The sequence below is a fragment of the Nyctereutes procyonoides genome, unplaced genomic scaffold (genome assembly GCF_905146905.1).
Source record: "Nyctereutes procyonoides isolate TBG_1078 unplaced genomic scaffold, NYPRO_anot_genome, whole genome shotgun sequence".
Lineage (NCBI taxonomy): Eukaryota > Metazoa > Chordata > Mammalia > Carnivora > Canidae > Nyctereutes > Nyctereutes procyonoides.
In genome coordinates, this window is record NW_026575051.1 from 8,220,805 (window position 1) to 8,234,572 (window position 13,768).

At 53.7% G+C, this 13,768-nt stretch overlaps 1 protein-coding gene across 1 annotated transcript in view; it reads right to left on the reverse strand.

Moving 5' to 3' along the window:
* Positions 1 to 8,284: 8,284 nt before the first annotated feature.
* KIF6 (kinesin family member 6) overlaps positions 8,285 to 13,768 on the reverse strand; it is a 375,439-nt gene continuing 369,955 nt past the window's right edge. The window contains exons 22-23 of the mRNA XM_055329543.1: positions 9,747 to 9,797; positions 8,285 to 8,621 (exon numbers count right to left, since the gene is read on the reverse strand). Coding sequence (XP_055185518.1) covers positions 9,787 to 9,797 — 11 coding nt within the window. The 3' untranslated portion in view covers positions 8,285 to 8,621; positions 9,747 to 9,786. The remainder of the gene's footprint in view (positions 8,622 to 9,746; positions 9,798 to 13,768) is intronic.

Consider the following 13,768-nt stretch of genomic DNA (forward strand, 5'->3'; position numbering starts at 1 on the left):
AAAGAGAGAGAGGCAGAGACGTAGGCAGAGGGAGAAGCAGGCTCCATGCACCGGGAGCCCGATGTGGGATTCGATCCCGGGTCTCCAGGATCGCGCCCTGGGCCAAAGGCAGGCGCCAAACCGCTGCGCCACCCAGGGATCCAAGCAGAAATACTTTAAAGGAGGGGAGAGGGGGACAGAAATGGGGAGGGCATCAGAGGATTGACAGTGCCCCTTGCACCCACCCACGTTCCTGGCTGGGTCACGCGGCCGCCCCAGCTCTGGCCAGTTAGAGGTGTGCAGAGCCTGCTGTGGAGGTGTGGGGTAAAGCTCTGCCATCCCCGCCCTGCTGAGGGCTCAGCTGCGGCCCCACCGCTCCCCACATGGAGAACTGGCCCTGCCCAGCCACCTCGCGTCCTTCAGGGAACGGTCAAGATTGTTGCAAAGACACTCAGCTGATTCCTGCACACACCTCTCCCTGGATCTCAAAGATGTTAGAAACTTAAACCCTGTTTGTTCAAGCCACTGTTAGGTATCCTGTTACTTCCCAATGACTATACACATTTTGGCCATTGTTGTTGTTAATTGTTCAAGGTTTATTTGAGTTGGAAGACACATGAACACACTGCAGTTATCTTAAGTAATTGAAACAATTCGTGGTAGGAAGCTGGGAGCCGCTGGCGTTCTGGAACGACGGAGCCCGTGTCTTCACTCCTGCTTACTATCAGGCTCTGTCCCCTCTCCTCGTGGGGTGCCCCCCTCACTCGTCCCAGCCAGGCCGGCCATTCCCTCCCTTGGCTCTGCCCCAGAATTTCACTCAAGGCCGGTCCTCTAGCTTCCCCTTGGGGTCAGCCGCTGTTGTCCTCTGCTTCTTTCTCATCATACGTCTTGCTTCAGATCATCTGGGCGAGGCCACATGTCCAAGAGCCCCTTTTCCCATGGGCCACTTCACAGGTGGCGGGCCATCCTTGAGTCAAGTGCCAACTTCAGCCACTCTGGCCCAGCCAGGGGTGTGAGGGCATCATCCGTGCAGGTGTCACTTGGTGTCACTGTGGGGAAGGCCGATACCGTGGCCTGTATGTCCAGGACAAGGGAGGGGAAGAGAGAGACGTTGTAGAAAGTAAAAGCCAGGGGGAGAATTTTACCATTTCAAGTACGGGAATGATAATGTCGTGGGGTATGGGTATAGTGTCGTGGGGTTCTTGATCTGCTCTACGGCCCAAACCAGAACAACAAATAACGGGGAGCTGGGGTGCAGCAGGATGTGGAGGCTGCACATGGGGACACGCCGGAGCTGTCACCGGCACTGCCTCCGCGTCCTCTGAAGCACCTCATGTCATCCCTGGGCGTGGCACCTGCCTTCTTTGCCATCTTGCTCCTTCTGGGTTCCTCAAAGCCACCTGGGGCCAAGCTGTCCTGTATGAGGTTCTCCTACACCCAGAGCGTCCCCCCCCGACTCGGTGCTGTGCTGGGATGTGGCCTTGCCTTGGAGGAGGAAGGAAGCATCAACAAAACTCACCCTTGGCTGGTTTTTCTTTGTGGTCCGGGAAGATGGGGTGACAGAGTGTTGGCCACCATCTTATCATTACAGACTTGCTAATTCCTGACTTTAAGCTCCGGTTGTAGTTACACCTGCAAGATCAGATAATGATCAAATCCTCTTTTATTGCCCTAGAGAAGCTCAACGTGTGAAGAGTTCTGTCGTGTATCATTTAGAAAGCTCATCCGTTGGCGTCTGTGGGATCTCAGGCAGGTCTTAGCAACCTCTTTAGCCCAAGTGCCCTTGACGGGTCTGGACACCATCCACAGGTAACGGCGGTGGTTCTAAGGTGGAGGGAACTGAAGGGAAGGAGCACGGATGACCTGTGTGGGAGGAAGGGGTGGGTGCAGGGGGCCAGAGGTACTTCTCTGGTGTGCTGTGGTGGAGGGAGGGCTGGATGGGCCTTCACTAGAGCCTCCCTCCATCATCTCAGGTCCTGGACAGGCTCACTGGGGGACAAGACACTCCATTCCCTGGTGGCTGACCTATGGAGAATCTTCTGTGTGTCAGCAAATGGTCTTCCCCCTTGCCCGGCTGCTTGCTCTCCCCTTCCGGGTCTCCTTCTTCTGCTCTACTCCGGTGGCACCCACTGCCTGTGTCCTGTTCTCACACTCACTTTTCAAAAGACACCCAAAGACCTGGCTGGAGTTTAGGATCGAGTCCTCTTCAGGGGCACTTCCAGTACTTAGGAAAACCCCCAAGAGCACGTGGTGGTCACGTGCTGGGTGGTCATGTAATGGCGGAGTTGGTGGATTGGGGGTCAAGCCAAGAGGCCCTCAAGACCCCGTGCTCCACAGAGGTGATCTTCTTTCTCTCTCCCTTGACTCATTCAGCACACACTCATGCTGAGCCTTCTGTGCCTGGACCCCTGTTTCTGCCACTCCCTCTGTTGGTTGAGGCCTCACTCTGTCGGGTTTAGGGGAGAGCCCTCATGGCCATGGGGACCTGCCCTGCTCACCCAGTGCTCTGTCCCCTGCTCTACACCTTCTCACGTGGGCACCCGCCGCTGTGAGTGATGGATGGACATGGGGCATGATTTATGATTCCTTCCAGGGAATGATTGCTTGCTAATGGGCAGAGCTAATTTGTGCTCCCCGAGTGGGGAGGGCAAAATCAATTAATGGAGAGTCTAACCTGGCCAGGCCTGATGGCAGAGTGTGGCCTGACATCCGGCCGTGATAAGGGACTTTCTGAGGCTGAACTAATAAAGAGATTGGAGGAAAAAGAAGAAAAACAAAACCCCTCTCAGATCAATTTCGTGTACAATGGGCAGAGAATGCAGAGCAAACAGAGCAGCTGGGCACGGGCCTCTTTCCGTCTGAATGAGCCCCGAGATAAGGAAGAGGACAGGCCGCCACCCCGCCAACCAACATCGGTATTCACTCAGGGACTCACTCGATAGGCACATATCCGCGCAAATGAGAAAGGGCACGTTCCAGACCGGAACTAGAGGGAGAAGATAAGGCCTACCTGCCCCAGGTACGTGCCCTGTGAGTAAAGGGCAAGAGGAGAGAGGGAGCCCTGCTTTCTGACCCTGCCTCCCTGACCCCACTGGATTGGCGGCTGCTCGAGGCCAGAGCAGCAGGTTCTGCATGTGGCCTTCTGGGCTCCTGGACGTGCCCCTGGGTCCCCCCACCGTGAAGGGTGTCAGAGAGTGTCCTGGGTGGAGGTGGGTGGGGCATAGGTTTGTTGGGGGCCTCACCTGCTTGGCCAAGAGAGTGTGATCTCTGGGAGCTCCAGCCCAACCGTGTGGCCAGCAGAGAGGAGGGACAAAACTGAGGGGTGATTTGAGGGAAAGGCTTAAAACAAACAAACACAGCTGGTATTGACCTTGTTCAGATTTTCCATTGTTTTTTTTTTTTTAATTTTTATTTTTGGAGCAGCAGGATTCCTTTCTCACATGCCGTCTTTCCCCGTGCCCCAGTACGTAGCACCATGAAGAGTGGAACTTTAGTTGAAGTTGGAGAGGGGGCTCCCACTTTTACTGGCTCCAAGGCCTTGATGGCAAGAATCCCTCCCTCGTGATTTTGAAATAAATGCCCTTGCTTCAGTTGGGCTTACCTCAGAGCAGATCCTGAGGCAAAATCTGGGTGGGGGCAGCTCATGTGGGAAGTGATCTCAGGAAATAATCCCAAGATAGTGGGGAAGAGAGACAGGGGGGCGGTCAGTATGAGGTGAGTTATTGAACAGGTGACCTCTGGGAAACTGTGTGGGACACACTTCAGAGTTGTCCCACGGGAAGGTGAAGAAGGTGGGGGTGTTTATCCACCAGCCCCCACCCCTCATTAGTTGGGGATTGTTCCAGGAGGGGTTAACTCCTGCGCTGCTGGCCTGCCTTGCATTGGGGTGGAGAGTGTTCTTGTGGCCAGAGAGAACTTTCAGGTAGGGACAGACAGGTACCTGAGACAGGAGACCCTTGGCGTGGATGGGGGCTGTTCACTAAAGCTACATGGGACCTCCAGGTGAGCTGGGGGACATGGGCAGGACACTGCCAGTGTCTATCAGACTCTTAATTCTCTACCCTTTCTTCTGAGTCATTGTGGTTGGTAAGTCCTGCAGGGCAGTAGCTTATCTGTGGAACTTAATGAAGGAGTGGTTCATCTTGTGAGACGAATGCCCTTGGGAGACGATAGGAATGGGATTATGCCTCTCTCTCCTGATGGCCACTAAATTTGAAAAATGCAAAGATATCATTAAGGGATCTATCAGATACTCCATATTAAAGAAGCCCTCCCACCCCACCCCCCAAGAAGCCCTTATGTCTCCTTACATCTGCATATTATGAAAAACCCAGAGTGGTAAGATGCATTGGAGCAAAATCAGAAATAAGCCCAGGAAGACATGGACCAGGATGTAGATGTGGAGTGTTGACCAGGTACAGCCCATCTTGGTGGAGCCTCCCTAGGGCCCGGGAGACATAGTGATCGGAGGAACTGGGAGTACAGATAAGGTTAGGGCTGCTCCTGTTTACATAAGCAATCCGATTGAAATTGTGCCAAATTCATGAGTCCACGTGAGGTATCATGTTTTATTGGTGAAGATTTGGAATGTAGTAGAGAACAGGTACTCATGGATTTGTTTCTTGTCCATTCAGTGCGTCCAAAGATCCTTCGTCCTGTGTCTGATATATTTCCTATGTGAGAGTCACTCAAGTTAGCAGGTCAGCACCATTCTGGTAGCCTAGTCTTGAGCAATGTTGTGAACGGAATGATCTGTTCACCAAGCTGTTCTCCCAGAACCAGGGATTGACCAAGGGGCCCCAGCACAACTCCATAGGCATTAATCCTAGAGTATCTTGGTGCAACTGGTCAACCACCCCATGCAAGAATAACCTGAAGGAAGAAAAGAGAATGAGGTCCACATGAGAATGGTCAGTGATGCTGTTGGCCATGGCAGGTCCCAGCACTAGAGGGAGATTTAGAAGCTTTCTGACAAGGCCCTTCAAAGTGTTGGGTGCTCTGAGGCATGGTTGAGGGCATCTTCTGGCCTGGCTTTAAGGAAAGTCATGGGAAAGGCAAACCCAAAAGATATTTCAGAGGAGAGATGAGAATAGTATCTCACACCTGGGACAGGGAGTGCAGGGGGATGAGGTTGGTCTGGGGAAGAGCTCCCTTCTCAAGACTAGGAGTTGAGTGAAGTAAGAGGGAGGGATCCCTCATCAGCTTCCTGCTTGCTGGTTGCTCTGAGTTTCCCCTCAATGTGCATACAGTGGGCTCAGCCTTGCTTGCTGGCACTTGGCAATGGAAACCCAAATAGAGCAGCTAACCCTAAAAAAGTTTGCCACTTCCTCCCTTGCCCTTACAGCAGCATCCAGGCCCATAACCACTGGCTACTTTCCACACAGGAGATGGAACCCATGTCAAAGGAAATGCTTTTTCTCCTCCCACATTTTACATGGATATTTTCAACTTCTAACATTCACAGCCAACTTTTCCACATCTCCTCTGCCTTGTTGCCCCAGTAGACCCCTGGACACACATCATGAAATACTCTCCCTCCATATCCTTCGATGGCTCAAATCTCCCAAGTCCCTTTATTTGCCATGCTCCTCATTTCTAATCGACTGCTCAGCCCCAGCCCTCTTCACATCATCAAACCCAACCTGCCATTCTAGCTCTAAGCCTGCCTCTTACCCACCTTGACAGTGAGCCCAGGCCCATCCTATCCCACCCAGCTCCTTCTGAGCTCAGATTCCCTTGTTTATTTGTTTGTTGCCCATCTCCCTAGTTAGAATATAAGCTGAAGAGGGCTGGCACTTTCTCTGTCCTCATGCTCTGAGTCGTTGGAACTCAGTCATTCTTGGTAGCAGATTCCTTGATGAACGTGGAGCCTGACATGGGGCTTGGTCTCACGATTCTGAGCTCGTGAGAGCCGAAACCAAGAGTCAGACACTTAACTGACTGTGCCACAGGGGCCCACCCTTTAAACGTTTTTGACCTTTGTTTAGAAACTCACTGAAAACAGTTTGACTCTCTTGAGGCTTACTTTTTTTTTTTACATGTTGTCAGGTAGGACCAGAATAGCTTTGATCAATGGCTAATTTGGCCTCACGTCCACGGCAATACCTTACGGGATTTCTGTTCAATGACTCTTTTGTGAGAAGGTTTCTCAACACTGTGGCTGTTGGGAGCATGAACTATTCCCAAACCTGTGTTATTTCTGGAAATTGTTTTGCTTGCTCCTTTCTGGTGGTTCTTTCCCTGGCCCTGAGCGATCTCCTCCCTGAGCAGCTTGCGCTGCTCAGCCGTGAGCCGAAGCTTTGACAGTACCCTCTGGAGATCTTTGGAGTGTCTGCTCTCAGTCTGCAGCGCTCGCATCTCTGGTACTTGGCCTTGCCCCTGGAAGCCACCTTGGCCTCCTGGGACACCAACCCTCTCCCTGTTCAACTCAGGAAACCACTTGGCGCCCCCTGGTGGCCTTTCCCTGAACTGGGGCCTAAGCCCCGCACGCGGCAAGTTGTAGCAATGGTAGGGCTCACCTCATTGTTTCCCTTCTCTGGCGGGTCAGTGTCCTCTAGTGCCTTTTTCCAGCATCTGAAAGCCATTGCCTTATACGTTTTGTCTAGTTTTCAGTTAATGAAAGCAGGAGGGTAAATCAGGTCTATCTATGGCTCTATCATGGCCATAAGAAGTGTCCTACTTTTTCATACACAGCTAACTCTCAAGGGCATTTCAGTAGGCAGCATGGAAGCAGAGTGAACTCTGAGAAATTCCACATCTAGTCATATATTATGAGAACTGTAAGGGCTAGAAGTCGACCACAGGGACTGGACTCTGTCTCTGGATTTCAATATCTGGGTCTGTTAGCTATTGCTACGATCAACGCTCCATAACAAATCACCCCAAGTCTCAGTGGCTTATGTCACCAAGCATTTCTTCTTATGATATTGGGTCTTTGGGTCAGTCACGGTTCAGCTGATCTGGCCTGGACTTGAAGGGGAGGCTCTGCTCCAGGCTTCAGGTCTGCTGGGCCCGGCCCCAAGCTGTAGGCTGGGCTCAGATCTGCTCTCTGTATGTTCTGGGATGTAGGCTGAAGGGGCAGCTCCTATCCCCGGCATGTTCTTCTCAAGGCAGATCCCTGGAGTGCAAAGAGACAAGCCTGAGCACAAAAGTACATGTCAGGCTTCTGCTTACATCATGTTTGCTAACATCCCATTAACCAAGGCAAGTCACAGGACCAAGCCCAAATTTAAGGGGTTGGAAAGTATACCCTGCTGCCATGAGGCCATGGCAAAGTTTTGGATGTATAATTTTATTACAGGGGTAAAGTCTTAAGACTGGTTATTCATTCTACCACAGTTTCTCTGTCTGCTTCCTACAAATCCCTTTGAGCAAGATCTGAGCAACCCTCCTCCTAACATCTCCTGTCAAGTGACTAGCAGAGCAAATTGAATTCTAGTAGGGACTGGGCTGGAGTCACTGGCCAGGCTGCTTTCCAGAAGATGTTTTGGAGAGCTCCACAGTTTGGCCTGGAGTGAACTCAGACGCTCTACTGAGCTCAGGATTGCCGCTGGATAGTCTTTTTAGAGCATTACATCCATGTCTCCCATTTTAGAGGCCAGTGAATTAAGGGGAAGACACTCCGTGCTGGAGCACGTGTCCATGTCAAAGGCCCAGCTTCCATTGTCGGGGGGCACCTGGAGAGGGAGCTCCCTGTCTGGTTGCTGCACACACTTTGTGTATGGCTCTCTCCCGGCAGGATGCCATGGCCCAGCTGTCCGTTTTTCTCTCTTCATTTCCTCTTCTGCCTTTGTGATTACTCCAGGACTGTGGGTTCACACTCTGTGTGGGGCCATACCACACATCTCTGTCAATAGGGCCTTTGGATCCCGGAGATAAGTTCTCAGCAGGAGATCCAAAGTCAATAGACTCTAAGCAGCTCTAGAAGGCAGAAGGCACTAAGGTGTGCCGGGTACCCTGGTGCTGTCTCCGAGGGGCTCTGGCCATCTCCACGCTGCCTTCAGCATTCTTGAGAGTGCATGTCTGTTTGCTACATGTGTGCCCTATGGACTCAGAGAGGCTTCTGGGATCAGGCTGTAAGGGCTCTGTTTGACTTTCCTGGGTTCTTACAGACTTTATGAGGACTTACTATGAGCCACAGAACTATGAGGGCCAGAAGCTGGCCAGAGAGACTGGACTCTGCCTCCATGGGCCTCAGCCTCAGAGCCAGGTTAGAGGTGTGGGACAGATGCGAGCCCAAGAAGTAGGAGATTTGGCCACTCATTAATTGAAGGAGTATTTATTCAGTACCAACTTGTTCTGGGAACACAGTGATGAGCAAGACATATAGGTCCTTGTTGTCATGGAGCTTATAGTCTTGGGGGAGGGGTGGCAGGCCATAAAAAATAAGCAAATAAAACAAGATGATACGTAGTGATGAGGAAAATAAAAAAGAAATGGGGGTGGCTCTAGTTGGGCGGTCAGGGAAAGGCACCCCCTCAGGAGGGGACACTTGTTACAAAGGAGTTATTAGAAGCCGGCCCCTCCACTTAGTTTCAGTTTTCTAATATTATCAATGAGGTGTGGATTAGAGGGGCTCTATGGACAGTCTGGCTGTGAGATGTGATCCTCTACCGTCTCCTGCACGATCCTTTTACCCAGTCCTGGATTGGGGAGAAAATAAGCCAGTTATATGTATCTTCTCTCTGTTCTCTCTCCAGGGTGGCAGGTCCTGTATTTATAGGACAGAGATAGTGGGAGCGGGAGACGAACGCTTTTGTTCACTTAGCTTCATCTCAGGTGCCATTCGTCTCCCTACTCCACACCCCTCCCCAACTGTTGCCGGCTTGGGATCTTGCCGCCACTGCCCTTACGCAGGCCAGGTGGCAGTTCTCCAAGGGCCTCCTGAGGACTGGCCCACCATCCCCTGGGTCTGTATCATGCAGCCAGGCCCTGGAGTGCTGAAAAGGTTCACTGAAGTAAGCCCCCCGCAGCTCTGTTCCCCTGGTAGGAACGGGAAGTCAGCCCAAATCCTGCAGAGCCCCAAGTGGCTGGGTGAGGATATGAGGCCCGTGGTGCCCTCTCAAGCTCTCTGCAGAGCCCCTGGGAGCCGTCTACTGCTCTCGGGGTGCAGCGATGTCCTTGGACCCTGCTGGGTGGGTGGCTCCCCGGAGATAGGCTGATCCGGGTGCTGACTGTGGGTCATCCCGGCCGTGAGGGTGATGGTGGAAGGTTTGGTTTGGGAGATCAGGACTGACCATCAGGATGCTTTGTATTCCACTATTCCAGTATTTGTCTTCCTTCACCTGGACTCCCTTGTTGCTGCCACAGTGCACGGCTGGACATTCCAATATTTGTCTTTGGCTCCAGCCCCCTGTCCTGCCTGGCTTGCCCCAGCCATTCCTGGGCCCTAAATCTGGCTGCTAGGTAGCTAAAAATAACGGATTACCCTTTCTCCCACATTCTACCAGCATGAACTTCCCCTGCCACTACACTAACTCATAATGTCCCAGTTTTATAACCGACTATGTGAAACACCATGACAAGAGTGAGCAGAAGCCCTTGACCTGCCCCCGGCACCCTGGCACTGTCTGGTCCGGCCAGCAGCTCCAGCACCCACGGCAAGGATGGCGTCAGAAGCCCTAGCCCCAGCCTAGCTGGCAGCCTCCAGGACCCTGTCCTGAAGCAAATGCAGCCCCTCCTGTTGGAACCCAAATCACGAGTTGCGCCCAGCAGCCTACAGATCACGTCTGAAGCCAGGGTGAGTGAGAAAAGACGCCTTCCTTCACCTGGACTCCCTTCTTGCTGCCACAGTGCACGGCTGGACATCTACTGGAAACCTGCAAGGAGACGGGATGTTCTTGGTGAGGCTGTGCACAGGGGCACTGATTTCTCCCCGGATTGAAGGCATGGGGGCGAGGTTCTGGGGCAGTGCGCCTCCCAGGGCTCCGACTCCCAGGGGCTGCACTTCTACCCCCAGCTCTGAAGGACGATGCCTCCTTTGCCCTCTGCAGAGGCTTCATCTCTTGGAGCCAGGACCAATATTCAGTGCCCAACCCCACGGTTTTCACAGACGCTCCCTTCCTAGATTCTCCAAGAGATTCTCTTTTTGCTCCTGATGTTTATTATATTGCAGGGTGGCTCCCCGTGACCTCATGATTGGACATGGAGAAGGGTTCTCTGGCCTAAGTACCAGGGCCCCTGAGTTCTAGCCAGGACAGTCCCCAAGTCCCCAAGCCGCAGTGTGACTGAGCAAATCATGTCAGTTCTCTGGGCCTCACTTTCCGAATCCAGACCGATGGAGCTGATGATGTACCTGGGAGAAGAAAGGGAGCGAGCACGGCTCCTTGCTTCTCAGAGTGTGGGTCAGGGCTTCCCCAGGGAACTTGCTGAGAAGCGCAGAACCTTGGCCCCCAAGCCAGATTTACTGGACCAAAAATCTACATTTTAACAAAATCCCTAGATTTACTGGCACATTGACATGTGAGAAGAAATGGTATGAGTGACAAGCAGTTAATTTGCTTAAAGTCTGGCTATCATAGTAAGAGCAAGAAGGCTTGGGAACATAGTGTTTAAAACCACTGCAGTGGGGGCACCTGGGTGGTTCAGTGGTTGAGTGGCTGCCTTTGGCTCAGGGTGTGATCCCAGGGTCCTGGGATCGAGTCCCACATCCAGCTCCCCGCAGGGAGCCTGCTTCTCCCTCTGCCTGTGTCTCTGCCCCTCTCTGTGTCTCTCATGAATAAATAAAATCTTTAAAGATAAAAATAAAATCACTGCAGCAGGCAGAGAGATTGAGGAGTGGCACAGCCGCAGTCACGTTGAGCATAGCCACGGGGACCTGGCCCTGGCCGGGGAGTGTAATTCCCCATGACACACTGCATGTGGGAGGTGTCGAGGAGGAAGAGGTTGAAAACAGCTCAAGGCCATGAGCCCTGGGTCCTTTAGATCTAATTCTGAGTGCAAGACCCTAAGCTGTTTAATTAAATGGAGATAGTCCTTATTTTTCAGACATTCCTAGCTGTTCTGAGTCTTGAGGTGGGAAGGAAGGACACCAGGCACCCCAGAGCATAGGCAGGAGATGCGTTCCAGTCACTCTGGACTCCTGCTTCCCAGCAATGCTGCACACTGGAAACCCCTGGTTGTGGGGGTTGGGGGGTGCTTTGGAAATCCCAGTGCCTGGGCCTCTCCCAGGACTGATGAAATCAGAATCTCTAGGGGTGAAAGATGGGGGCGGGCAGGTGATACCAATGAGGAGCCAGGGTTGAAGCCCACAGCTCTTGGCTCTCTATTCCGAGGACTGTGAGGGCAGGAACCGGGGGCTTGGCAGCCCGGGCCAGGATTAGTTAGCGTGGCCGTTGGTGAGGAGCAGGGGGTCTGATCCAGCTCCCACCTCCACCCCAGCACTGTCACGACCTCCCGCAGACACTTGCCAGCAGTGGTGACTGGGGCAGGGCTGGGCTGAGGAAGGCCACGGAGCAGGTTCAGAGTGCCCCCACAGACACAGGGCTCAACCCCAAGGAAGAAGAGCCATTTATTTACCTGGTGAACCCCAGTGAAGTGGTGGAGCTGTTGATCTACCCTGGGATTTTGTGACTATAGGATCGCGGACTGGAGGGTATTGCTACAGAGAAGCCATCGAGAGGAGATCACCCTTCGCTGGGCTGGGCCAGTTCTCATCACAAGGGCCAGTTTCCCCACTGATGGTCCCTGGCACTTGGCTGTTTAGACGGGACTTTCATGGACATTTTCTCAGGAGGGGCTGACCACCCTGACGAAGGCAGATGTGTGAGGGGGCTGGGGGAGATGACCTGCCCCACGTCACACAGGGCCGAGCATCACGGGTCGCACCGCATTTGGGCCTCCTCCCTCCCAGTTCTAGATTCTTTCCGTTTCATGGGGACGGACCCCGCACAGAGGAGAGCTGGAGGGTTTCTCGGAGTGGGGATGGAGGAGTCCGGGCTGGCAGGGGGCTCTGAGGGCGTCTTCCTGGCACCGGTCGGAGACCAGGGCATGGTGGTCGTGGGGGTCACACCAAGGTTCCTGTCCAGATGCAAGTAGCTCCAAGCTCAGGGATTAAGGAAGATTTTTGGTTTTTTGAAGCACTCTAGGAAGGGGTTAACCTAATTTTCTCAGATTTTTAAAGCCGTCCTCGGCAGTTAGAAACAGCAGATTTGACACCGTGGATGACAAACGCCCCGTACGGGGGAGATATACCTGTCTACACGTGCTCCTGGCGGGGATTTAAACGTTCCACAGCTTTTCCATGAATCCTAAATCACCTAGATTCATCCTGGCCCTTGGTGCGGTGTAAGAGCCAGCGGGCGAGGCTTACGTTAAATCACCCTCTCCGGGCTCCTGCTCCCAGGCCGAGAGTCACAAATTCCCCATAATGAGGACTCCTGAAGAACCCCAGACAGACAGCGCCACTAAATTAGGAGCAGAGGGAGCCCCGGGCAGGGGAGAGGGAAGTGTTTGCTTTGGCTGACGAAGGTGCCTGGGGCCCGGCCCACGTGTGTGCCTGACAGGGAGGCCTGATAAGTGGGCTGCGTGGTGGGATCAGCCATCTGCCGCACGTCACGTCGGGGAGGCCGCACCTGCTGGCCCCTGGTGGGACAGGAACCCCTGGTGAAGAAGGAATCACCCTTCTTCAGCTTCCTTTGCAGCCTTGTGGTCACCAAGAACCCAAGATTATTTTGTTTTCCCTTAAGAACAGAAATTGAACCCTTGAACTTTTGTTGTGAGGAGTTACTTCCAGGCTGCTATTTGTTTGGAGAACAAAGCTCCCCAGCTGCAGGGACGGTGGAGGCCAAGAGGCAAACGCCCGACTGACCCCCGAGTGGCTTCTCAAGACCATGTGGCCATGTGGAGAGAGCGCAGGAAACCTGGGTTATCCTGGCTCTGCCATTTGTTAGCTGGGCAAGTTATTCAGACTTGGTGTGCCTCGGCTTCCCCACCTGTCAAGTGGGGGAATCAGACTTGACCCCATGCCCTAAGAGGGCCCCGCCTTTCAGCACAGCTTTCTGTACCATCTGGGCACCGTGGTAGCAGGAGGATGCCGTCCCGACGTAGACCTCGGGCTCAGGCCTACTTCTCTGAGAGGGCTGGAAACAACGTCTTTATTATGTGGGCAAAAGCAGAGTAAACAGAACTTAAAAATGTTGCTTACGTGTAGACTTCTCGAGGGGACGAATAATGGTTGATTTCTAGGCATTGGTTCCAGGGGAGGGGAGCGTCCCAGCCCCAAACTGCTCCGTCCACCTGGGTCCCGGATGCCATGCCCTCTCCTTCCTCTGCAGGCTTGGTTCTCTTTCCCACATCACCCACCTGCCTTGTACTGCACCCCTCCTCTCAGCGCGTAAACACGTCTGTGGAACCACTGCCTCTCCTTAGCCCCAGCCTGCCGGCTGCTCCTTCCCAGCTCAGCCCCGGGACAGCGGCCCCCACTCCCCTCCTCTGCTCCTGCTCCTTCCTTTCCTTCCTCAAGCACTGCACCGGGCCTGTCTTCCTCCCGGCCCCCCTGCCTACAGGGCGCTTGCCCAGGGCTGCCAGGACATGCACAGCGGCCAGCGGGCAGCGGCCCATCTGCGCTTCCCCAGCCTCCTAGCGGCCCTGGGCTCTACTGGCCGGTCTCCCCCGGACCACGTTCTCCTGCAGGCCTGCCTGAGCCCCCCTCACTGCGCTGCTGGCCCTTCTCTCACCCTCGCCGAGCCCTCCTATAGCTCTGGCTGGATCTTTCTGCTCACCTCCAAAAGGCAGGGTGCCCAGGGGTCTGTGTCAGCGATTAGAATAACCCTGCTTGCTCTCTTAGACA